This window comes from Balearica regulorum, chromosome 3 (assembly GCF_011004875.1).
Source record: "Balearica regulorum gibbericeps isolate bBalReg1 chromosome 3, bBalReg1.pri, whole genome shotgun sequence".
NCBI lineage: Eukaryota > Metazoa > Chordata > Aves > Gruiformes > Gruidae > Balearica > Balearica regulorum.
Window position 1 is genome coordinate 57688954 of NC_046186.1, and position 27016 is coordinate 57715969.

At 39.2% G+C, this 27016-nt stretch overlaps 1 protein-coding gene across 1 annotated transcript in view; it reads right to left on the bottom strand.

Moving 5' to 3' along the window:
- Positions 1-27016, bottom strand: part of TRDN (triadin) — a 236761-nt gene that overhangs the window by 41353 nt on the left and 168392 nt on the right. The window contains exons 25-28 of the mRNA XM_075749995.1: positions 22517-22567; positions 20677-20727; positions 20034-20084; positions 6898-6927 (exon numbers count right to left, since the gene is read on the bottom strand). Of these exons, the coding sequence (XP_075606110.1) occupies positions 6898-6927; positions 20034-20084; positions 20677-20727; positions 22517-22567 (183 nt within the window). The remainder of the gene's footprint in view (positions 1-6897; positions 6928-20033; positions 20085-20676; positions 20728-22516; positions 22568-27016) is intronic.

Genomic DNA, 27016 nt, shown 5'->3' on the forward strand with positions numbered 1-27016 from the left:
TTGAAACAGCAATCTTGTATGATAGCACTGAAAGGTAATGTCTTTAAAGTACTATAGGTCTTAAAATCCCAGGAGGACAAATCTTCCATCGACGAAGCTGGAAAGAATAAAATTTCAGTCAAATGTAGATGAGGTGCATGTGCTGCATTAATGCATTTCCTCTTTAGGCACGTGTGGTGAAAGACCTGGAGAGCTTCCTCTCAATATCATCCTCAGCTTCTGACGTTCTTATGTGCTCTTCCCTGAAATTATGGGATGGGAATATACAGATGAGGGAGAATATGTTTAACAAGCTTTCACTTTTAGTAATATCAGTACTACATTTGATATAGCTAAGGCAAAATATAGTCAAGCTCATGCCATGCTTTATTGCAACACAAATTATTGACTCATAAAGGGTAACGGAGTGAAATCGGGCAGACTGAGGTATATAGGATGTTAGAGTCATGACTTTTTTTCTGAATATTTACTTTAGTTTATGGAAAAATAATGTTGTTCGCCATTCTCTATAAACAATTGGAGCCAAAAGGAGCACCTCTTGCAGATGTTAATATTCATTAGTATTTGAATCTTCAGTCTATTGCATAATGCCTGTTATTTGGGAAAAGTGCCAAACTAACGTCCTAGGTCCAAATTCTATGCAAATACTTTGAATATGAACTTCTTTGTTGAGCTTCTTCTTAACTATGACTGGATTTGTAAAAATATAATAATGGCCGAATATATGTTTACATATGTTATTAAAGAAATATAAAACAATCATCAAGACAAGAATAAGATGACCTCATAAAAATCTAGAAGAGAAGAATTTTGGAGCAGTGATTACTTGATATTAGGAGTGGAGAACAATAAAAAATAATTAGCTTTTGAAAAGATGGACTTTTCCCAGTGTGCTACCCAAATTAATACAGTGATTAAAGCAGAGGGCTAATGACTAGCTTCTAGAGGCAGAACATCCTGAGCCATCTTTGTTCCTCATGAAATGCTGCTGAGCACTGTTTTTACTTTAATTACAACTTTGTAATAGCACATTTCTGAAAACTATGTCTGCATAGATAAAAAAGGAAATGAAGATTACCACTAGAAGAACTGTTAATTCTGGAATTGCATCTGAATATAATACCTCTGAGCATCCATTTGCAGACATCTTTGCACAGTGCAATAAAGTAATAGTTTATCCTATGGGGAAATTTTTAACCAATTAACCATGTATTATATGGATATCCAGATGTTTAAGGATATTATGCTGCCTGACAGGTGAGAGTGTTGCTGACATGATGCCAATATACATGCGTTACACCTAACTTATAGTAACAACACAGGCCACCAATTACACAGATTTCTTTCTTCAGAAATCACAGCTGTTTCATAATCATTAAAGTACTAGTTTAACTGTCTACATTTATTGGTAGCAGGGGCTGAATAAATTACTCTTGTACTTGCAGGCAAGTAAGAATGATTAACACAATTTGTAATCATATCTATCATTGAAATGCTATGCTAGATCTATCAATATGAATTGTTTTGCAGGTTTGTTGTTTTCTCCATTTCTCTCCATTAACTCTAAAGTCAGACTAGGGTGAATAGCTTCAATGTAGATGACTAACTTTAGATATCTAAATTTGTATGAGTTAAAGTTTCTTAATGATTAATTTCATCTGAGGATCTAAAAAAGTTTTTTAAAATTTCTGAATTCAGTGAAAAGTGTTGAGCCCACTGCATTCGCCATTCCTCTGTCTACTTTCTACTTATATTGAATGGGTACTCTGTAGGGTGTTTTCTGGTCATGTCTTACCCTAACTGAAATATCTGCAACATGGAAAGTACATGAGCCTGGTCTCTCAAGACCTGGCCATCACTTAACAGAGGTTGTACAGATCATTAAGTCTCACATAACCCTGTAAAATTGACATAAATTATTTATACCCCCCAACATAGTTGAGACAAGGTAAACAGAGGTCAAGCAAATGCCAGCTAACTGATGTAGACTTTTCTGTATTTCATGCAAATTCTCTATTCATCAGTATTCCTTGAAAATGATGAGGTTTTGTAGCTTCAGTCAGAGCTCACCAATGTACGGACAGTCATCTATTAAATTAAAAATATTTTTAGGCAGGCATGGATTTGCATTGAAGACTACCTTATCTGCAGCTTAAGACTCCTGTAGAGTGTTTTTCGTTAAAACCACGTTGTTTAGTTCTTAATCTGATTCGGGAAGGCAATGTTAACTACCGACTGGAAGATCCTTTGGGCTCCATCTTGTGGCTGATTCAATGAGTGTTTCCTCTTGAGGGAGATGCCTATGTTCAGCTACAAAATAACACTGCTACTTTAAACAGCATAGTAGCATGTGACTGTTTTTATTATTCTTCTCATACATAATACTGATTTTTTGACACTACTGTAAGAAATGCTTTGAAAATTATTTCTACTTTTTTTTTTTTTCTTCTTTTTTTCTTCTCTGTTTAGGAATACACATTCTGTTAGGGGACTGTGTAATACACTTTGCAGTGATAGACTTAGGTAGTCCACTTTCTTATTCTTTGAGGCATGTTAGAAAACTACAAAATGAAGGTGTGGTTCATGTTGCACGAGTGGTATTTGCAGCTGAGCAGAGATCCCATGCTGCTGTGGCCATTTGCTTTATGAATAAGAAGGCTGCCTTCCAGTTTTTCTGGTCAACTCCAAAGCTAAGAAGTTCTGAAATGCATTACTGCCCAGTTCTTTTTCAGTTTGAAAAGCATCTTGATTATTATATACATTGAAAAGAGACACTGCTGTGCCTTGGCCAGTTTATACCACACTCTGTATGCAGAGCAGCAGTTTCCACGCGATGGATAGGGTACTATTACCAGGAGTAATTGAAAGAAGTTGTCCTTTACTGGATTGGCAAAAATGTGTCGTTTGGAGCTGGAATGTACATGCCTTGCCCATTTTCTGCATGTGTTTGATATTAGCTGCACTTAGACTATATGAAGCTTTTTACACCGTGATGCGTTTATTGGGAAAAGGTCAAAATGTGATCCTGCATACTCTCCTGTCAATTTATTGTTGATGAAACTTGTCAGATGAGTGTGGTTTTTGGCTTTCTAAAAACTATTACATGAATTTAAGAGCAAGCTGCCAGAGTGATAATGCTGAAAATCAGAATGGGCGTCATGTTATTGACAAGGAACTAGCTTCTGCATCTCACTAGCTCATAAGTACTCATAACATCTAGCTGTAGGCAGTCTATATAGCAGATGAGACTCCCAGAAGACAACTACCCTGAATTAGATGTGCTCTCTAACTTGCTCTCAGAAGCAAGACAGAGGCATCTGTCTCTTTTTCTCGTTCATTAGCTGTAGGAAGCCGGAGAAACCAACTTCCTGGCAACTCAGGTTCGTGATTCACTTTAGATAATGAGACAGTTCTTCTTACACATACGCATGTGGATGTGTAACCCGGAGGGATTATGCAATCGTTAAATCCTGTTTGGGTTCACTAGAATCACAGAAGCAATGGATCTTCAGGGAAGCTTTCCTGAGACTGACCAGGAGAGAGAACTTAGAAAGCTTGTTAAGGTTGCTTGCTTGACATCCCCATCTCAGTCCATGCCCTCTTTAGTCAGAAATCAATAAGGTATGGGAGCTATGAACTGAAATGAGAAATTTCATTTTATGCAGAACTAGGAAACCCTGAAAGTGGCTTTAATCTGGCTCCATTTCACACAACGCATTTTTTGAATTCTCTGTAATTATGAAACATTTTTGAAATATAAAAATACTTTTGTTTTAAAAATATTAACATTTATTTCCTTTAAAGAGGGCACTTAAAACTGAAAAAATGCTGAAATATTTTTGTGTTGCAGCTCTGTTTATTGTTTTCTGGAGGTGCCCTGAAGCTTTATGTCACCTCACCAATACCTTGGTCTATTGTAATTCACTTGAATCCCTGCTTGCAGTGCTTTGAATTATGAGGAAGAGTTAAAAATTTTTGTGTACTGACAGTCAGATTAGCTCTTGGGGATTCTAGGAAGTGCCTTCCTCATGCAAAGGGTTGCTACCTCTTGCCCTTTAGGAACTGACAATTTTTTACACATTTCTATGACAGCTCCTCTATCCCACACACACTGAAAGAAGGCATAACATAATGCTGCAAGCTGAAGCTGACTATTTTCTAGACTTCAGTCACAAAGTCTTAGCAAGCTAACCTTTCAAATAGAAATGGTTAATGCTTAAATTTCATGCACAAATTGTGCCTTAAGGTTCCTGTTAGTATCACTCATATTTGGAAAAATCAGTGAAATACGTAAGCTTTCTCCATCTTAATTTTGTTCTTTTCTGCCTCTTTCAAACTCCCTCATGTCTGATTTATGCTATGCACAGAATGTACCATCGATAGAAAGTGTCATTCCATCTTCTCTTTTTATGATGGCTTGTCACTCTGTATTGCTCATTATTCTTGTTTTTCTAGATGAGGGGTGTGTATTTGAATAAGACAGAATAATTGGAGAAAGCTTCGTGTACAGTACAGTGCATATGTGCTGCATGATTCTCATGAGGAATGATAAAAGGGTATTTGAACTGTGCATGCTACTACCACAATATATTTTGGATAATGAGCCAGTCAATTTAGAGCACTGCCTGGCTACTTCCATTATTTTTGCAGCTGGGCAAAAAATACTGTCTCCTTAAGCAAAACCAGCAAACATTGCCCCTATTTATTGCGAGTCAGAGTCAGAGGAATACACATGCAGCCTGGAGCAATTTCTGATGATAACAGAATAAGCACAAATAAATAAAACCTGATGATTTTGGGAGTTAACTAGTAACATGCAACATTTGCTGTGTGGGGTCTGCAGACAGTGTGAAACTAGATGAGAAAGCTAAAGCATGGTATGTTAATTTTTGGGAAGAGGCCTTGTTACTTCTCTCCAGTTGTCCAGTTTAGTGCATATCAACTGAAGACAGTAACATTGCTCAACCAGTTTTCCGTGGTTACTGGAAAATGTAATTGGACTAGTATATTTTTCACTACAATCACTATCTTCCTTGCTGACAGTGTTGGTTATGATCTCAGAAAACCATAGGGAGGTTTAGTCCAAAAATAAATAAAAACATATCAGAAGAATGACCAAATCTGACTTTCAGTTCGCACCTCCATATTTCTGTGAAGTGGGTTCATGATAATCAGCAGGATGAGGCATGCCCTGCCCTGAACCAGGTGCTTGAAAGGATCCTACCTATCCTTGTTGGCAAAACCCTTTCATCAAATTAAGAAAGCAGAGGAAATGATTTTTTTTAGGAGAAAATACATTAAAAAAAGAAAATGAAACCATAAAATTGATCCAACTTCAAAGAATGTTCATTAAAAATGCATTTTTAATCAGTTTTATTGGAGAAGATTATAGTTAAGGAGGAAAAAACCCCCAAACCTAACACATGAAAAATGAACCAAGGGCAAGCAGCAGGTATTTCAAACAAATTCCCTTCATGTTCCTCTATAAATGAATGGACTCATAACCTGTGGCAAGGCTGACAGAAGTAGCACCCTTAGCAATTACCTTACTGCTTTCTTTCCATTAAGGATGTAACAGTCCATGTGATAAATTCAAGGCTGTGAACACAGCAGGCATTTTGATGTCTGAAAACCAATGGCTGTAAGTGTAGCTGCCAGTTTTCTGATTCTCCCTGCTTCGTGTGCTACCTTTCATGCCTCAGTTGTTGCAAATTAATCTTTGAACAAAATATCCTGCTTGATACCTATTAAGCATGGTCATTTTTGATAACCAAACTGAATTTTATTATTCTGTTAAACACATGAGGTGAAATTTTGGCTCCAGTGGAGTGAATGTGAATTTTGCCACTAACATCGACACAGCCTAGATTTCACTCATGAGCTGTTAAAACAGTTGAGACTATATTTTTTTTTCCCAGTTCAGTTAATGACTCTGTATAGGGATAATAGAAAAAATAATAAATTAACAGGATTGAAAATGTCTTCATGTGTAGACAGCAAAGGTTGGCTCCATTACTCAACTACGTGAATCACAGAATTTCCAAATCTTTTTGAAACTACAAAAGACACTCCCCTCCATCCCAAAAAATTAATCTCCCATCAGTAAAGTTCAGAAAAAGTCATTTTTCTTCTCACTTACTTAATACTAAATCTCAAATAATCTTCTGAAATTTATGGAAAAGTTCTGGAAATGTTCCCAGTTTAGTGAGCAAGATCTAGCTTATAAACCAAATAATCAATAAACTTGAACAGATTAAAGAAAAATATCACCTTAGTGCTAATCTTTCATTATTCTTGCAGTTGAAATAAAATCATCACATTACAAAAAAATGTTTCAACTCAGCAAGTCTTATTCTGAAAGACAACACTATAAATAGATATTTAGGGTCTGATAAATGCAGTATATTTATCTTTAAACATTTTATGTAATGGTTTAGGTTCTGATTGAGGGCAATTTTTTCTACTAATCTGTTAAAATACCAAAGCATGACTTCAGGAAAGCTTACATTCATGCTACATACATATCTGAAAAGAGGAAATTAAACGTCCCTAGGAAAGCACCTTCTGTAAAGAAAAACCAGCCAGGTCAGCATGCACAGTGCACTGCAAGTTTTGTTCTCTTTGACAAATCCTAACATGGTAACAAAAGCCTTTCATTTTCTTCCAAGTCAGAGTGATGAAGCGTCTGATACTGGTCTGTGTTGGCCTGTGGTAAAAAGGAGCTAACAATACTGGAAATGACAACTGTGTTATCACAGTAGGAGCAGATAAAGCCGGCTGATGGTAGCACATGAGGTAGTGTATGTCACCTCAATTGTATCACTGAATGAAAGATACATTTCTCACAGCAGTCACAGCCTGAAAGACACTTCAGTCAAGGGAAAATAATTGATTTACCTTTCTTTTCCCCCTCCTTTTTCACCGCAGCTGAAATGGAAAACAAAAAATACTGTATTTTCACAGAGTTAGTAACATGTAATATCAGTAAAAATAATTCAAACACCTATATACGAGCCTTTTGTGTGCATATTTCAAACCATACATCTATTATGCAATATAGGAATAAATTTCTTTGCCAGATGAAGAAACTGATAATCAGAAAGATAAAGCATTTCCTCACAGACAACCAGCTCTGCTATTGATGAGAGCAAATTCCAGCTTTCTAGATTCTCACATTTAACTTTAGTCGCAAAGTTATCATTCCTCCCAGACACTAATATTAGGAGATAGAGGTACAGAGTGAAGCTTTCAAAATCAACAATGAAGAAGGAGGATAGTTTGGAACGGGAAGCCGTGAAGGGGTAAAGGGAGGCTAGAGGAAGGTTATGAAGCATCATCTGTTCTAGACAAATAGGTGATTTTTTGCATAAATGTGTAAAATAAGAAGTAAAAAACCACTTGAAGTCATATTCAGGTTTTTAAGCCTCTGCCTAACATGGGGAATTACAAGACCTGATCATGCAGCAATCCCACCTCTAAATCCCACAGTGTGAGTTTTGTTGGAAGATTGGACAGAGATTGGAGGGAAACTGCTGTGTATTCCCCAGTTTAAACAACCTGGAATCAGTTCCCCAGAGCGAGCTGTGCTGTGTGACCAGTATTCAATCTCTGGAGACAGAATAAAAGTCCCCCAAAATCTCATCCTGGGATTCCAATAAAACTTTGCATGTATTTGCAATAGGTACTGTGAAAACATATCAAAATTTTACTAAAAGGACTGAGATGTCTCAAATGGGAGAGTTACGTGCATCTGCAGATGACTGTTGCAATCCTGACAGAGCTGAGTCAAGATCATATCTAAGTCCATTGGAAATCCATGCACTACCCATTCCCCAGCCTAGATTTGTAGCACTGAACCTTCTAAAATGTATTTAGAGATGTCACTTTATCTTGAAACATGTCTGCTGGAAGTGGTGGTAGTAAGCATCTGCCTTAGGCAAAAGAAGACAGAGGAGTTCAAATTCACAGCTCTTACTCCCCAGAAAAGAGCAATTGGCACCAAGCTGGTGGTATGAAAGGACCAGATGTGCCGCTGGAGCTGGAAAGGAAACAAGCAGAACCAGAGCTCTGCCCTTCCTTTGGAGAACGCGCCCTCGTGCAGGACACAAATCAAGGGTCATGAGGCCAAAGGAGGGAGTAGGTACGGTCTCAGGTGTTTGTATTTTGGGTTTGGGTGCTGATCTCTGCCTCTTCAGCATTCTTAAAATGAAAAGTCCTTTTATTCCAAACAGTTAGTACATTTGGATAAAAGAGATCAGAAAGGAAAAGGTTAAACATGAAATTACTGAAACGCTGTCTATCAATGGCCTGCAGCAAAAAAAAAAAATCTGATTTCAAAGACTTTTCAAGGTTTCTACCACTTACTCTCCTTTGAGAATGAAATAATTTTTGGTACCTCAAGAATGTGGAAAAAAGGTTTCATGCCTAGAATTAGTGAAAATTAGGCACAAGGTTTCCAGGATCTAGTCCTCTTTACAATCACTTTGCTTTCATAGGTGATGTGCACAGCAAAGCTATGAAATGTGCCTTTCACAAAACTTCCATTACAGAGGATTTAGTATTTTTCCCCCAGTAGCTGCTATAGAAGCCACAGTGGCTTTCGAAAGTCATATGTGAAGTGTGTTGGAGGGACTTCCAAATCAGCAGAAACCCCAAATATCAAGACTCTGGGTAGGGCTTACAAGTCAACATGCAGTGCACCTCTGGGCTCCTCCTGACTTCTGTCCTGCCAGCTTATTGGATGTGGCTCACCACGCTTCTGGTTCCAAGGCAAGCACAGGCAGAGCAAGGTCTGTCCGTGCCTGCTGCTGCACTTACAGCTAGCTAATTTCTGTTGTTATACTATTTTATCCTGTTGTGGCATCTGTTTAAATTTTCACCTTGGCTGTGGTTTTTCTGATGGAATGTCCTGTAAATACTCAACAAATCTTTAGAGACAGAAGATACCTCATTCTGACTACTGTTGCCAATAGCATTGCTCTGATCAAATCCTGTTATTCAAACTTAAAATGACAAGGAATAAATGAAAAAGAGCACAAACACCATCATTTACATTGCTCTTTCAGAAGCTGAGAAATATGCTTGTATCTGAAATGCAGCAAAAAGATGGATAGATTAGCAAAGGAATTTGGTCTACAACTGATAAAAAGCCAGATTACCTGCTGAGAACAAATGTGAGTAATATATTGCAGCTGGGCAGGGAAGGACATGAAATAGACTGATGTACTAGAAAATGTGATGCTGAGACATAAGAGATGCTCTTGACTGTGTTCTTTTTTACCTTGATTTTTTGGAAGAAGAACAAATTCTTCAGCCAACTCTTTTTGCACTGTACTGACGAGACGTATCATCGAGTTCTTGAATTAGGAATTTGTACCCATAAACTTGTTCAAAGAGGACTATATTAACAGCCTTAAATCACAGTGACTCCAGCTAGCCACCTGTCCTCCTCTCCTAGACCTATCTGAAACCAATCATATATTTCCATTTAATACAGATATAATACAAAGCAAAATAAGTTTATCAAGGATACACATCCCATTTTCAGGGATCATGAATCCAGATTGACAACTACTCCAGAAACTAGAACTGAGCACCATCATCTTTTATGTTTTGGGAATGAAGAAAAAAATCTTTATGAACCAGATCCATGGCAGACCTTGATCAAAAATTTTTCAGTGGGGTGGGAAAATAAAGGTAAAATTTCCATTGGTGGAAAGGTCACAAAAATGTGTCAATGTAGTAAATATTTTCATGAAGGAAAAAAAACCAACCAGGTTTAGGATGGTTGTATTGTTTTTAACTTGTATCAGAAACTCAAATCTAGATCACAGAATCATAGAATCATAGAATCACAGAACGGTTTGGGTTGTAAGGGACCTCAAAGATCATCTAGTTCCAACCCCCCTGCCATGGGCAGGGACACCCTCCACTAGACCACATTGCCCAAAGCCCCATCCAACCTGGCCTTAAACACTTCCAGGGAGGGGGCATCCACAACCTCTCTGGGCAACCTGTTCCAGTGCCTCACCACTCTCACAGGGAAGAATTTCTTTCTAACATCTAATCTAAATCGACCTTCCTTCAGCTTAAACCCATTACCCCTTGTCCTGTCACTACACTCCCTGATAAACAGTCCCTCTCCAGCTTTCCTGCAGGCCCCTTCAGGTGCTGGAAAGCTGCAATTAGATCTCCCTGGAGCCTTCTCTTCTCCAGGCTGAACAACCCCAACTCTCTCAGCCTGTCCTCACAAGAGAGGTGCTCCAGCCCTCAGATCAGCTTCGTGGCCCTCCTCTGGACTCTCTCCAACAGCTCCATGTCTCTCCTGTACTGGGGCCCCCACAGCTGGACGCAGTACTCCAGGTGGGGTCTCACAAGAGCAGAGTAGAGGGGCAGAATCACCTCCCTCGACCTGCTGGTCACGCCTCTTTCGATGCAGCCTAAGACACGGTTGGCTTTCTGGGCTGCAAGTGCACATTGCCAGCTCATGTTGAGCTTCTCATCAATCAATACCCCCAAGTCCTTCTCCTCGGGGCTGCTTTCAATCCATTCCTCGCCCAGCCTATAGTTGTGCTTGGGATTGCGCTGACCCACGTGCAGGACCCTGCACTTGGCCTTGTTGAACTTCATGCGGTTTGCACGGGCCCACCTCTCCAGCCTGTCAAGGTCCCTCTGGGTGGCATCCCTTCCCTCCAGCGTGTTGACCACACCACACAGCTTGGTGTCATCGGCAAACTTGCTGAGGGTGCACTTGATCCCACTGTCTGTGTCGCCGACAAAGATGTCCAACAGTGCCGGTCCCCGTACCGACCCCTGAGGAACGCCACTCATCACCATTCTCCCCTTGGACATTGAGCCGTTGACCACAATTCTTTGAGTGCGACCATCCAGCCAATTCCTTATCCACCAAGTGGTCCACCCATTGAATCCATGTCTCTCCAATTTAGAGACAAGGATGTTGTGTGGGACAGTGTCAGATGCTTTGCACAAGTCCAGGTAGATGACATCAGTTGCCCTTCCCTTATCCACTGACGCTGTAACCCAATCATAGAAGGTGACCAAGTTTGTCAGGCACGATTTGCCCTTAGTGAAGCTGTGTTGGCTGTCACCAATCACCTCCTTATCTTCCATGTGCCTGAGCATAGTCTCCAGGAAGGTCTGCTCCATAATCTTGCCAGGCACGGAGGTGAGACTGACTGGCCTGTAGTTCCCTGGGTCTTCCTTTTTACCCTTCTTAAAAATGGGGGTTATGTTCCCTCTCTTCCACTCAGCGGGAACTTTGCCGGACTGCCAGGACTTCTCAAATATGATGGAGAGGGGCCTGGCCACTTCATCTGCCAGTTCCCTCAAGACCCACGGATGCATCTCATCAGGTCCCATGGACTTGTGCACCTTCACGTTCCTTAGATATTCTCGAACCTGATCTTCTCCTACAGTGGGCGGTTCTGCATTCTCCCAGTCCCTGCCTTCTGTGACCTGGGCAGTGTGGCTCAAGCATTTGCCAGTGAAGACTGAGGCAAAGAAGTCATTGAGTACCTCAGCCTTCTCCATATCCTGGGTAACCAGGTCACCCATTTCATTCTGGAGGGGACCCACATTTTCCCTCGTCCTCCTTTTCTCACTGACATACCTATAGAAGCTTTTCGTGTTGCCCTTGACATCCCTGGCCAGACTAATTTCTGTCAGGGCTTTGGCTTTCCTAACCTGATCCCTGGCTGCTCGGACAGTTTCTCTGTATTCCTCCCAGGCTACCTGCCCTTGCTTCCACCGTCTGAAGGCTTCCTTTTTCTGTTTGACTTTGCCCAGAAGTTCCTTGCTCATCCACGGGGGCCTCTTGGTGGTTTTGCTGGGATGCATCACTCCTGAGCTTGGAGGAGACGACCCTTGAATATTAGCCAGCTGTCTTGGCCCCCTCTTCCTTCCAGGGCTTTGTCCCATGGTATTCTACCAAGCAGATCCCTGAAGAGGCCAAAGTCTGCTCTCCTGAAGTCCAGGATAGCGAGCTTGCTGTGCGCCCTCCTCGCTGCCCTGAGGATCTTGAACTCCACCATTTCATTGTCACTGCAGCCAAGGCTGCCCTTGAGCTTCATGTCCCCTACGAGGCCTTCCTTATTGGTGAGAATAAGGTCCAGCATGGCATCTCTCCTCGTGGGGTCCTCTATCACTTGGAGGAGAAAGTTGTCATTGACACATTCCAGGAACTTCCTGGATTGCTTGTGCCCTGCTGTGTTGTCCCTCCAACAGATATTGGAGTGGTTGAAGTCCCCCATAAGGACCAGGGCTTGTGAGTGTGAGGCTGCTCCTATCTGCCTATAGAGGGCTTCATCTGCTTGGTCTCCCTGGTCAGGTGGCCTGTAGCAGACCTCTGCTATGATGTCCCCTGCCCCAGCGCTTCCTTTAGTCCTGACCCATAGGGTCTCGGTCGGCTCCTCCTCCGTCCCCAGGTGGAGCTCCGTGCACTCCAGCTGGTCACTGACATAGAGGGCGATGCCCCCTCCTCGTCTGCCCTGCCTGTCCTTCCTAAAGAGCCTGTACCCTACCATCCCAACACTCCAGTCATAGGAGCTATCCCACCACACAGTCTTTTAATCCCATAGATAGTGATGGTTCTGAGGGACTTTTTCTGAGCTGTTCAGCAAACAGAAACATTTCTGAAATCTTGGAAATGTCTCAAACACACTAGAAATCTTGAAAACACCACTTCCTACTCAACAACAGTCCATTCCATCTAGCTTTATGACCCAGTAGTAGCCAGAAACAGATATTTAGTCTGAATACTGTCATAGAAGCTATTTTTTTCCACAAATCCTCCTGTTATTTTCTTATAACAAGCAATTGGTTTCCATCCTGAGACATGAAATTTAACTTCCTTTCTAAATTTACAATAATTAATTATGAAAATGTTAGCTATGAAAACTGCATTTCCATATAGATATCCTGTTCCTCTGCGGTGTTTTTGAAGAGCCCTTGACTTAGATTTGTGATTTTCAGTCTTATCATGATCATATTAATTAATCTCAAAGGTAATCTGAATCTTTCCTATTTTTCTTTCTATGAGACTTTTGTTGCTCTTTCATAGCCCACTCCAGTACCACATTGTCATGCAAGAGTTTTGTACAGAACACTCCAGACAAGATGCATCTTTGATTTACGCAATGGCCTTACAACACTATGTGCATTTTTCCTAATGCATCTGCATATGGAAGAAAGTTCTTCATTGACTTGTCTGAAATAATACTTGGGTCCTTTCCTGAATTTACATAGTTAATTTAGGGACAAATTCTTCTTTAATATTTTCCCTCCAGTATATATTATATTCTATTTATTGACATTAAATTTTCTTTGCCATCTTGCTGTCCATTCAACTTGTAAATTCACAAGGCCCTTCTGATCCTGAATTCTTTAACTAATTTTATGTCTTCTGAAAATTTCATTACATTACTATTTCTATCTTTTCCTGTTAATTAAGGAATATAACATGAGTCCAGACATGGAATCATAAGCAATTATTCTGTAGATGGGCTGAAAGATGAAAATGAATCAATTACTCTCTGCTTCCTAATCAGATATTTATTTCCTTCAATACTGAGCATCTTAGACAGTAGCTATTTAGTTTCTGCAGTAATTCCTAAACTGGAACTTTCCAAAGACCTATCTAAACCATCCAGATATTTGTTTCTGTTCTGATATTAATTATAATTTTGCCAACTTTCCGACTGATTTTTAAATACCTGAATAATGCTGGAGTAATTTAAAATATTATATTTACCCTGACACTTTGAGACAGACAGTAACTGATTTAGCTGATGTTGGTGGAAGTTTTTACTAAGTTCTTACATTTATTTTGGTTATAGACATGGAAGTTATGATAAAACAAGTTCAAGTGCAGACTCATCCCCTGTGTCAGGTACAATGTGAAAACTGTTCATATGCATGTTGTTATGCTGAAGCGAAAACCACCTCATGTAGGCAGCTACAGCAAAGCAGCTGCCATTCACTAAGTTGATACTGTCTTTGCTATAAATCTCACCATAAATTGTGCATCTCCTCATAGCGTGAGAAGTAAGTACTGTTTTAAAATATTTAGGAACTGTACAAAGTGATCTTTTTCTCTCGGGTCTTCCTAACAGATATTTATTCTCTCTCTTCCAGTCTTTCTGAGTTCAGAACTTCTCTTACTCATATCAAGACAAATTTTAATCATGTTAAGAAACCACAGTTAAAAGAAGCAATATAGTGAGTGACAGAGAGGAGAATTTAGTCTTTGAATTGGCTGGAGCACCTGTGTTTAGAACGATTCTCGCTCAGTGGCAGGAAACACTTTTCCTGCCCTTTTCCTCCTCTGGTCCAGGTTTTAATGAACAGGTTGGGAGAAATAACTTCTTATTCAATGATCTTCATGAATTTTATTATTAATGGGCAAGTAAGATGTTGCATTTGAACTCCTCTGCATAACCTGACTATCCCTTTTGTCCTAATTTGTAAGACATAGCTGTCAGACCTACTAATAAAAATTTAATTCACTAGATAATCCCAAAAAAAGTCTACAGTGTTTTTCTCTTTATTACCAGCAATGCCTTAATGATAATACCCAAGCACTTTGTCTAGAATGAAAGCAACACAAGTGTGCAAATTCTGCTTCAGATTATCAGGATTCACACTATATGGATTTTCAGGCCGCCTGTCAAGTCACTGGGTAGAGGCGGTAAGAGAGCAGTTACATTCCTGAGTCAGACCACTTTGACTGTGTGTGGAGTCTGGTCCAGCATCTCATTGACAACTAAGGAATGGGAAATACTGTCTCCTGGCAGAAGCCTGACTTCTCAGCATCTCATTGACAACTAAGAAACAGGAAATACTGTCTCCTGGCAGAAGCCTGACTTCTTCCATCCCTGTCCGAGTTCTTGAAACTTGATACCCAACACATATGAGGATTCATCCAAGCACTGTCCCAAAGATGGGCACAAATTGCTGTATGAAAGTATCACAAAAGGCCAAGGAGCAGGACAGAGCTACGCAGAGATCTGATTTCTCTGCCATATCTCAGAGTGAAAATCTCTCTCTGCCACTCTCACTTTTCAGAGGAATGCCCAAAGTAAAAAAAGTGGTTTTGGAGAGGGATGGTTTTTCACTGGATCTGTGCTGAAAAGAGTGCAACTGGGCCACAAAATGGCAATAAATCAGAAAAAGACTGATTCCGTGAGCTGTTGAGAAGTGCCTTTCCCCAATCAGAGAGAATCCTGGTTTCTGATCTCAAATACTATGTTAAAAAATAATATGATGCAACAATAATTTTGTTTTATTGCATAAGCATGTATAAATAAAAAATTATAGATATGCATTTGGAGGACTTTTTAGAGTGCTATTATGGAGATCTGGGAGTCCCAACATGTAGTAGTTCCTACCTCCAGGAAATACCTTAAGTATCAGTAGACATACTTCCATTCACAAACCTGTTTTGACTACTGAATTCATATTTCTATATATATATGCATATGCTGCTTATTCAGCTTGAATATTTTCCTTAAAAAAAATCAAGTGTCAAATTACAAAGACAACATTACACTTCATAGTTTGCCATAAAACATTTCTCATCTTTTATTTATATAAACTCCTTTTTGGAATTAAAATTTTATCTCCTTCCTTTTATAGAACAGTATTTATTCATATTATGTATGTTATTTCCATTTTTTTTTTTTTTGGTCTTATTTTCTAATGTCTATTTGTATTGGGTTTGCATGGCAAGGTTTTGGTAGTAGAGGGGCTACAGGGGTGGCTTCTATGAGAAGCTGCTAGAAGCTTCCTCCATGTCCAACAGAGCCAATGCCAGCCGGTTCCAAGATGGACTCGCTGCTGGCCAAGGTTGAGCCCATCAGCGATGGTGGTAGCACCAACGTATTTTAGAAGGGGGAAAAAAACCTACCAAGAGCTACTGCAGCCAGAGAGAGGAGTGAGAATATGTGAGAGGAACATCTCTGCAGACACCAAGGTCAGTGAAGAAGGAGGAGGAGGAGGTGCTACAGGCGACAGAGCCTGCAGCCCATGGAGGTTGATGGTGGAGCAGATATCCACCTGCAGCCTGTGGAGGACCCCATGGACCCCACCTGGAGCAGGTGGATGCCTGAAGGAGGCTTTGACCCCATGGCAAGCCTGCACTGTAGCAGGCTGTTGGCAGGACCTGTGGCCCTGTGGGGGACCCATGCTGGAGCAGTCTCTTCCTGAAGGACTGCACCCTGTGGAAGGGACCCACGCTGGAGCGGTTCGTGAAGAACTGCAGCCCATGGGAAGGACTCACACTGGAGAAGTTGGTGGAGGACTGTCTCCTATGGGAGGGACCCCACGCTGGAGCAGGGGAAGAGTGTGAGGAGTCGTCCCCGTGAGGAGGAAGGAGCGGCAGAGACAACATGTGATGAACTGACTGTAGCCCCAATTCCCTCTTCTCCTGTGTTGATGTGGGGGAGGAGGTAGAGAAAATTGGGAGTGAAGTTAAGCCCAGGAAGAAGGGAGGGGTGGGGGGAAGGTGTTTTAAGGTTTAGTTTTTATTTCTCATTATCCTACTCTGATTTGATTTGTAATAAATTAAATTAATTTTCCTCAAGTTGAGTCTGTTTTGCCCATGACGGTAATTGGCGAGTGATCTCTCCCTGTCCTTATCTCAACCCATGAACCGTCTGTTATATTTTCTCTCCCCTGTCCCGCTGAGGAGGGGAGTGATAGAGCGGCTTTGGGGGGCACCTGGCCTCCAGCCAGGGTCAACCCACCATGCTATTGAAGATTTCTTACAGAGAAGTGCTGACTCACAATGGGAATTTTATACCTCCCACTATGACTCAGTCTTGGTATTTATATATCTATCATTATCTTAGGGTCTGACTTTTAAAGCTCTGATGTTTTCTCGAAGTATTTCTTATTGGCAATGTTCAGCAATGAGGTTCTGTAATGGATGGACCATGAGAACAGGCTGATATTGCAGTTTTTATACACCTAATATATCTACCTTACATTTAGGTTCTCTATTATTCAGGATTTTCTATTGCAATTCTATATCCAGCTTGTGTGAATTCGACTTTCACATTTCAAAAATGTATTTATCTTAACAAAAGGGTTACACTGTGGCCACTTCTATTAATGCAATTTATACTGGATTTGACAGATCTCTGTAAAGTAGCAAGCGCTAGTCAAACCACTGCCGTTTCTCAAGGCGTTTTTTGATTGGCTAGTTTAAACTGAGATGTCCACTGAAGAAGCTCCCTGTGTACTCTCAGTTGGCTAAAAAAAAGTACCAGTGCTCATAAAGGTGACCTCCTGTTTGCACTTCTTTACAGGGCAATGGCCACAAAATTTCCAGAACACTTTTCCCTACAGAGGCTTTTCTCAAACTGTCTGCCTGATCTATGCGACATGTCACTTATCATTGTTAAGAAAGAGAGGCTTACTGAAGCACAGCATCCCACATGGATGCTTAAAGCCACTTTGCACATTGGGGTTACACTCTTCTGACAAAATGTCAATGTCTTGTCATACATATTCAGTGTCACTGAGTTAGTTGTATTTGCTTTTGGAAGTGCTGCATTCGTATGAATCCCAGCAGCTAAGAAATGACTTATGAAGATCTGTCACATGGAACAGAAAAGACAGAAACAACTTTTAAAAACCTGCAGACACTGTGCTGAACTGCCTTCAAGGTGAGCTTGTATAAGATTTGCTGTGTCAAGAACTTTGGTGACTAGAAAATGACCGAATCCTATTGTAGACACTAAGATGTCTACATATATACAACCTGAGGTCGTCCCACTCAGGTTACATTTTTCTGTTGAAAAATGAGCAGTGCTCATCTCACTTGGGACACTGGCTGTGCAGACTCAGCACTTCTAGTCCCCACTAAACTACAGTATTGCTCATCCAAACATCCTGCTGTTCCTATAAAAAATGATCAATTCTAGTTCAGACTTCATCCAAGCCATTGTTCTTTGTCAGAATAATCACAGGTGTCTCTAATATGACCTTGTACAGTTTTAAACTGTACAGTTTAACAGTGGGGTTAAACTCAGCATACTCTACACTAAACATTCAGCTCAGTTCTTGTGTCTTGACAAGTTGGAAACTTTAAGACTGTAAGATGACACAACAACACAGAATCTTTTATGTCCCTTTATAGTGTTTTAATCTATAGGTAAAAATTCTGCCCATGTGGAAAAATTCTGTGAGATATGAAAGTTCACTGGGAACATAGCTCATGTTTTTCTACTGCTACAGTATAAGGAAAATATTGCATGTGTCCTATCAACTGCTATGGGAAGAAGACGATATTATTTAAAAAAAAAAAAAAAAAAAGATAATGGAGTTAATCACTTCAGGGTACTGAGTTTCATTCTCAAATATACTGAGCATAAACCACTTCATGTGCAGTAACTGAAATTATACAATGTTTAATTAAACATGTCCTTTCTTGAAAGAACTCAGTTTTGGAACTTGAAAGGAGCTGTTATTCACCAGCTGTTTCACTGGCTGATCAAACTGAGTTAATTAAGTCCTTTTTAAATACCTTTTTTTTTTTTTTTTGTATAGTTGGGTGGGTGTTTGACACTTCACTGAAGCTAATTCATTAGCAGTGCAGCTAAAAAACTCTTACAGACATGTATTACTACTTTAAAATATTTGATCTTTTGTAGTAAATTGTATTTTACTTTTATTATAACAAATTTAAAAAAATCAATCTCTATTTATGGAGAGCTGAAGACAAAAATTAGAAAAGAAACTGAATGAGAAGCTCAATAGTCAAATACTTAAGGGTCTAATCAACGTTTATCGCTTCATTAACCTACCTATGTTTCACAGATATGTTTGCAAGAACCTAGCAGGAAGTCCATAGGCCTTGCTTGCCTGAAGCTCAAAATACAAAAGCCAAGTTGTATGAAATCAATAATCAATAAACAAAACCTCCCCACACACTCTTCAGTACTTTCTGTTAACTAAACTAAAAGAAATGGTACAACAATGTGTCCCTATTTTTCTAATGTCCTTGACCTTGGACTGACAATCCAGGTTCTGGATAGTCTACTTTGACTACTTCAAAGAGTTTTAGACTATTTAAGCCCTAATTCTTTCTGTAGCACTTAACCCTTCACTTTACTTCAGAATGATACGACTGTTCAAAGTAATAGCTGATTTCAACTATTCTGCTATATACTGCCTGCATACACTATGTGAAATAGCTGCACTTAAAAAGTTGCAAATGCTGTCTTTCATAACTTTGTCAGAGAAAATATTGTCTCACTATTTCTAGTGATCCTTAGGGAAAATCTAAAGATACAAAGTAGTATTATTCAATTATCTGAAGCAGTTTTCAAAACCAACTGGAAGTTTTTAAGATTGACTGCTATATTCCCATGGCTCAAATGACTGTTATTAGTTAGCAAGTTATTACATATTCTTATCCATGTTAAATTATTTACTCATTTAACCTGAGAGACTGCTTTCTAATGAGCAAGTGGTATTTAATCAACATGCAAATAGTTTCAAAGTGAAACAAAGTTTTGTTTGAATTTAGTTGATATGAATAAATATACCTGAAAGTAGTTGTTTAATTAAAATTACAGTTTTATCACTGCCTAAAAATGCTTAGTATTTGAGGTGACGTACTATAAATTGTAATTGATCAGCTAGTGCTGATATCTCAATGTAAGGAGAGAGAGCAAAGCACAATTAAATAATGTGTTATAGAAGAAAAATAAAATGCAATCTGAAATGACAAATTTAAATAGAAAGAATAAGAAAAACTAAGAAAGAAGAAAACAAGTCCCCATAACTTTGGGAACTATAAAGTACTACTGCTACAACTTGCTTGTATAGCGACATATGTATCTCTCATTTATCACTCAGGTAAAAAAAACCATCTAGCAGCAAAGGATGCCTGTCAAGGTATTTATAGATGGCTAAGTGAAGAAACCAGGATTTCTTTTGGGAATATTTGTGCAACAGATTTATTTTCTCAACTGAATCTGACGCTAAGGCTCAGCTCAACTTGTTGTTACCTTTTTCCTTAGTCGTAGTTGAAGCTTTCATTTCTTTTCCTTTTGAAGAGTCTATAAAAGATATCAAACACAAAAATGGAAGGAGAAAGTTAGTAATGTAATTATACACTCTGTCCTTCAGTACTATAACAAATACGCATAACACCAGATCAAGCGAAATGTGCAAAAGAGGTAAGTCTTAAGAATAGGAATTTCTGTTTACTTCAAAACCAGGCTCAACTTAAGATTTGAAACAAGCAAACAAAACCCCCCAAATAATTCCTACTAAATTAGCTGGCAAAGTTTCTGCTGTTCAAATCATGCTCTAATTCCTGTGCAGCCTATCGTTTCGGCCTGTTGTGTGAATTCAGTAACAGCTCTGTTACTAATTCACTCAGACCAGCATTGCCGTTGCAATATTGGCTGTAGGTCACAGAGCAGTTAAAGAACACCACAATAATGGTTATGATTTTATTATTTCTGAATTGTGTCAGACACTACTCCTTTCAATATATCAGAACTATTAAGTGAGAAGAAGCTAGGTTTGGTGCCTTTTCACCAAAATCCTTTAGTTCGAAATATATAGAAACTGGACTGAGATACCAGCAGACACTTTCATGAGGATAACTGATTATTTCCCAACCACATAATGATAAGACATTACCCTTTTCCTTTAAGGCTGCTGGAGGCTTCTCATCTTTTCTTTTACCAGTCTCTAGAAAGAAACATTTAACATTTAGCACAACTCAGGTTAGAGAAATAAGATGACACTTGAAAAGAAAGCAAGTCAAACAATTTGATATGAAGAGAGCAAAAAAGATGCAATAATTAAATGGATTTAACAGCACGGAAATAAAGAACAGGACAAAACAATGAGGTCATTCATTCATCCTTTTAGACTTGGATATTCAAAATAATAAGCCTTCAATATGTCATTAGCTTCTTTGCATTTTGAGAAAACTGTTAAACTGCCTCTTAAGTAGGCAATGTAGAATAATAACTTACAAAGAGGAAAGCAATTCTATAAAATAGTTGGGATCAATGCATTTTTCTTTCACTGAACCCAAATAAAAAAATAACCCACACTGATACAATTAAAACATTAGGAATACTGGTCTTGAAAGCCAGAGGCTGCTGATAAAGGTAAGTGGGAGTTTTCTTCATTCAGGAGTGCCGAAAGGACCAGTTATTCATTCAGGACTCCGTTATTCTTTTAATATCAAGGAGGCCATATGGGTATTGTCTGTGAACAGGATTTCACTTCCTGCATATATATAGCCTTTTAAAATCACAGGCAAGCTAGGTATAAAATAAGAGCAGTGCTTATCTTTGAATGTACATTCATATATTTTATGTCACAATGAACAGTCCAAGAACATAATTGTATCTACTTTTTCTGCAGTATATAACAAAGCATTAAAGGAGATGAGAAAAAAAACACTGAAATTCTAGTTCTCTCTTTCTTGTATCTGAGAAGGCAGAAACCAAGGACAAACAAAATCCAGAAGTTGGCTGACCACAAATAAAGGAAAAACTATGATCTTGTGGTGGTGCTCAGGTGAGACACATGGACTGACAACAGTGACAAAGAGGAGAATGCTGAGCTCCAAGTGGTGCCCTGGCTTCATTCCCTGAAGTTTTCACAAGGAATAATACATTACTCCCAGAAGTGCACTGCTTTGCTGTATGTCTATTCAGTATTCTGCACTATGCCAGGCATTATCGGGACTGCATTGAATATTTCCAGCTTCCAAAAAAAATGGAACTTCATCACAATTTGGACCTCATATGTGCCTTCACAGCTCAGGAGCCACGCACAGTTCTGCTAGCCTTTGCTGTTTCCCCGAAATTTTTGAGCTATTTTGGTACTTTCCAGAGAGTCATCAGTGACTGTGAATCCTGCAATTCTTTGTATTCATGTTCAATACATGTCCCATTGCAACAAACACGGTTTTCTCCAAATAGACACTATTAAACAATCTGTGACCTCTGTATGCACAGCTAGCAGGTCAGCCTCCTGCAACTGAAAAGATTAGAGATGTATGTGTCCATGTTGCCAACAAATTCAGAAAAGACCCTGGCTTATATCAGTCAGTCTCAAACCCCTGGATCTGTCAGCAGCCTCAGCCAGTCTCATTCTCAGTCAACCACATTCTTGAGCCATAGCCACATAGACCAGGTTTAGTCTGGACCCTGCAGGAATGTCCCCACTATGGGATTTAGACAACTTGTTTTGACAGACTAACATCCAAAGGTGGTTCCCCCAGGATGCAAATTCAAATCTCTGCATTTAAATGAAACCCAGGTAGTTACTAGGGACTCTTCTGGGGATCTGTACAGCACAAATGTTCTTAAAAACAGTATCATGGATAAAATAATCTAAACATGAGCCAGGATGGGTTTGGTTTTCCATCCTTGTATATTCCTACTCAGGACCTGTTTCTAGCATTGAATAGCTGTTCTGATATTCAGTTCTGAATTTCTTAACTTCTTCACTTACTTACCTTTTTCCTTTGACCCCTCTGGATTCTTTGGATTTTTTACTTTCAGAGAATCTGTAAGGAGATAATTAAGTTTTTGAGACTAAGATAGGACTGCCCTTCTGCACATAAAAGAAAAAAACATTTTAAAATTAAAACTAAAATGGTGAACATAATTGGATGCAATCTTGACCTGTCTTTACATCCACTCTAGTGACTACCTTATAATTTTTAAGGTGCAATAATGCTAGCAGCAAATGCAAGAGTAGATGTTACTATAGATCATGTCTGTAGAGACCTCACAAAAGGGAGAAATTAGAAAGGAGAAGAGGAAAATGCAAGTAATGACACAGGAATAGAAATTCTTTGGGCCTTATCCAAAATTTCATGAAGACAGAAAGGATTATTCTGCTTCGTCTGATGTGCTGAAGCCTAATTTTTTGCCTCAGTCCTTCAAGGAGCATGCACTCAGGGTCAGCAAGCACAGGAAAAACATACATTATATCATTATGTTATATAAACAACTTTTTTTTTTTTTTTTTTTTTTTTTTTTTTAAGAACTAGCCTCTTGACCTTTTAAATGAATGTATCAGGGAATATTAGGAGAAAATTGCTTTTCCAAGGTGAGAAAGTAATTTCATAGGCTTATAAATGTTTGTGGTTTGAGTGAGAGAATATCACAGCTTGCAGGATGCTGAGTAGACTCGAATATCATAGTTTGCAGGATGCTGAGTAGACTCAATTGCAATCCATCTGACAGGATATAGCACCTAAGAATCTAGAAAAAACATGTCATTTATTCCAAATGAAAGTTAACCAAATCTTCAGTAAACCAGAAAAATCTAAAAGAAGATCCTTTCCAAAATAATTTTAACTCTGATCTTCCTCCTAGCTGCCATGGTACCAGGAAGCGATCCCACTTATCCATCTGGCTTTAAGTGTGAGTTGTAACAGAAAAAGTTCACTTCCAGGGAGGCTGAAGCCATTGGAGAAATCACACTATTCAGGGATAGGTACTTAAATTAGGAGTCTGGTCTTCACAGCAGCAGGTGGACTCCTTCAGGGAACTGAGAGAAAACTTCCAGTATGAAGACTGAAACGCTTAGAAGGACCCTCTGTATTGACTGTTAGGAAGCCTTGAGACAACAGCTACCCAACTTGACCATTTTACTTTCTGTGCACATCTGCGATCTCAAAGATCAGCAGCCACTGTTACAGCCACAGGCACAAACCATTCCCTTTGGCCTTATGGGTTTGGTGGCATATGCCCATGAGGTTTTTGTCATTGATGTAGCAGGTCTCCCTGAGAGTTCCTATAATTTGTAGCTCCTAAAGCTGGTTCAGCAATTTTGACTCTTACAACTTCTGAATGCAGACCACTTTCCATGGTGCATTGACTTCCCCACCTTCTGAGTCAAGGCTACTGAGATCACCAGTCCTGCTTCCCTTCCAGAGAGCAGGTTTTCATCTTCAGAGGTATTAGCAGGGACTCACTGAAGACTTTTCAAACTTTTGCTCTCCACTGACCACTCTTCTGCTGGTCCCAGAAAGGGGAAAACAAAAAGTTGGCTTAAAGCTGACATTCACCTTGCTGCTTTTCTCCCACATCGTACCCTAGGGGGGAAGCTGGGTCAGGTTAGGAAAATGGTATAGAAAGATGCTGCAGCAGCATGTGGACTCTTCAGGGTAAAGATTTAGTTCTCATGCAAATGACAACAACGAATTAAAAAAAAAAGTAGATCGAAATAGGAGGAAATATTAACTGAACAGGCACTGCTTTTCTGTCGGTGAGTCTCACTCACAACATAACTTTCTAATTTTAAGGAAAAAAAAGTGTGTTATAAGTTAAGATAAAAAATGCTACAGGCAAGATGTTATTTCATTTTACTTTAAAGGAAGCACAAGCATTGCATGACAAGTGCAAATCAGCACATTTGTTTCTGTAATGACAATGTGCTATTATATATATGGCAAGAAAGAAATACACACCATTGACTTATTTCCACTACCTATCAGTGTATAAAAATAAATAGGCTTATTATCTGCACATAACTGACATAAGAAAAGATGCAAAGATATCCCAAAACATGGCAAAAGCAAACAAGAGGGGAAAAAAGGAGCATTTGTTTGGAAAACAAATCGTTGAACACAGGGTAAGAGTGAATTTACATTATCTATACAACACAAATGCTGTCACTTTAATAACTCAGCATAGTGCAATTCTAGCGTATTTCTTAGAAAAATTCAGTGAGGAGTTATATATGATATATCATGAGCTTTTAGTGCCACTGTTAGAGACTCTGGATGAATAAGCTTTTACTCTGATTAACTGTGTAAAATATCTACTAAAAAAAATTTAAAAAAGGCAAATTATACCTTAGAATTTCATTTGCCTCACATTATTTGAATATGCTTATGTCAATAGAAAATCAACTTTTATATTCATTATTGTGAGTGGGCTTCTTTACTCTTCTTTACTTCAGTAAAAAGCTGAAAAGCTAGTTATAAATTCAGAAGGAGTCTGGAGATGTCCTTTATCACAAGACAATGAAAAGTATATTCTTCCAGTGTTCTTCTTAATTACTGCCAATAAAATTAGACTCTAAGATTGAAGACACTTTATTCACCTCATAAAATATATCAGGTAACATAGTGAGGTTGTGATCTATAGAGTATCCCAGTGATAACTCCAAATTCAGGGATTTATTGTTCCTGTTTCTGCTTTAAATAAAAACACTATGCATCAGCTTATGAAAAATAGCCTGCTTTATGATGAGGTTTTTGGTCTGGACATCATCCTTGTTCGTCCAAATTTAGCCCATCCTTCAAACAGAATGAGGTATGATGATGCCTCTTTTATTACATAAGGTTGCAGGCAAACATTAATCATCACAAGTATTTAACACCTCATCTAAAAATGGTCCTTTATTTGATTTTACATGAATAGCAACAAACTCCCAAGATACATAATTAGCATGTGTATGCAGTCTTAAAAATCCTTACTTTCTCGTGCCTTTCAATATACTTTTATTTGCCAGAAACCTCCACTTTAAGAAACAGATTGTAAGACACCAAGTTGCAAAGAGTGAAAAGGCGGCCCCAATGACCTGCTCAACCTTTACAGAGGCCCACTGAGGAGGCTTGGAAAGGCGATAGCGAAGGAAAGAGTGGCATGCAAATAAGGCTTTGATTAATTTATGAGATACAGTTTGGGCAAATATGGTGACTGAAATGGGGATTTATAGTGCTAAATATATGTTTATGTAGCAGAGTACTCCAGGATGCAATAGGGAAAGCGTATAGCCCAGAAAGGCACCAAGATTTCTACGACTTTCTCCCACACAGCTCTGTAAGTTCTTCCTATAGAGTCTTTGCTGCCAATATATTTTGAACAGCTTGCTAATCAGCATCACTTTTTTAGACACAGACACTGAACTGTGCAAGTTTGATGCTTATTACAGGAAAGAGTGATGGCTGAATTAGCAATTGCTCTCAGGCTCTGAGAGGCCAGGCCCAGCTGGGCTGGACATCAACGTTGCTGCAGAGGCTCAGGAGCCTGCCGTGCGTTCACGGCTGTATTCAGCATCGAGTAGTCGGTTGAGACTGTTAGCAGCAGTAATACATTGGGCGTACATGGCCGTATTACATGGGGTAAAGAAAGTGGTGTGAAGCTCTACTTGGTAACACTTTGAGTAACATATTGGAATTTTTACAGAGATTTTTGCCTTGTTTTCCTAAAATGTCATGTTAGAAGGACCTGCTAATAACTTAGTGATTGAAGTTGCTGATCTATTGAGCATGAGCCCAGGAGATTAACAGCAGCACCGTGGGAGCACTCAGTGAAGAACACACCACAGGAGCTTGTTCAGGGCTGGCAGATCCCTTTCCGTTAGTTCTAAAGAAACTCTTGCCAAAGAGGAAAAACATTTTGGTTCTCCTCTCTCTCTCTTTTTCTTCCTCTGCCTCTCCCCCCCTTAGGTAACCCTTTGAAAGGAGCAGCAGGCTGCGCGTACCCGCTCCATGCAGAGGAGGAGGTGCCAGAGATGTCTGTTAGTCAAGGACCTCTTTTAATTTATTGGCACAACCCCATCAGGGAACAACAGATTATGGACAGTCTGTGGAGAGGGCCACAGGACCCCAGGGGAGTTTAGAGATACAGTTCTGGTCCAGATAACTAAGCTCATGTAAATGGGGCATGTGTACACTAGGAGTAGAATACACATAGAAGAACAATACATGAACCACAGGATTTGCAGATTATTATAATTTAATTTTAATTTGTGTATAAAGAAGTGATTAATTAATGATTGCCCAATTAAACAAGGGTGAGTGGATGAACACAGCTTCCAGGATATTGAAAATATGTCTAGCAATAAGATCATTCCTCATTTTTGTTTTAGATTTTTTTCATCTTTCCATAGTGCTTGAACTAACCTCCATTCAGTTCTTTGTTTGAAATAGCATATAATGACTATAATTTAGAATGCATATTAATATGTCTATCTAGATGGTAGATCTTTTTAT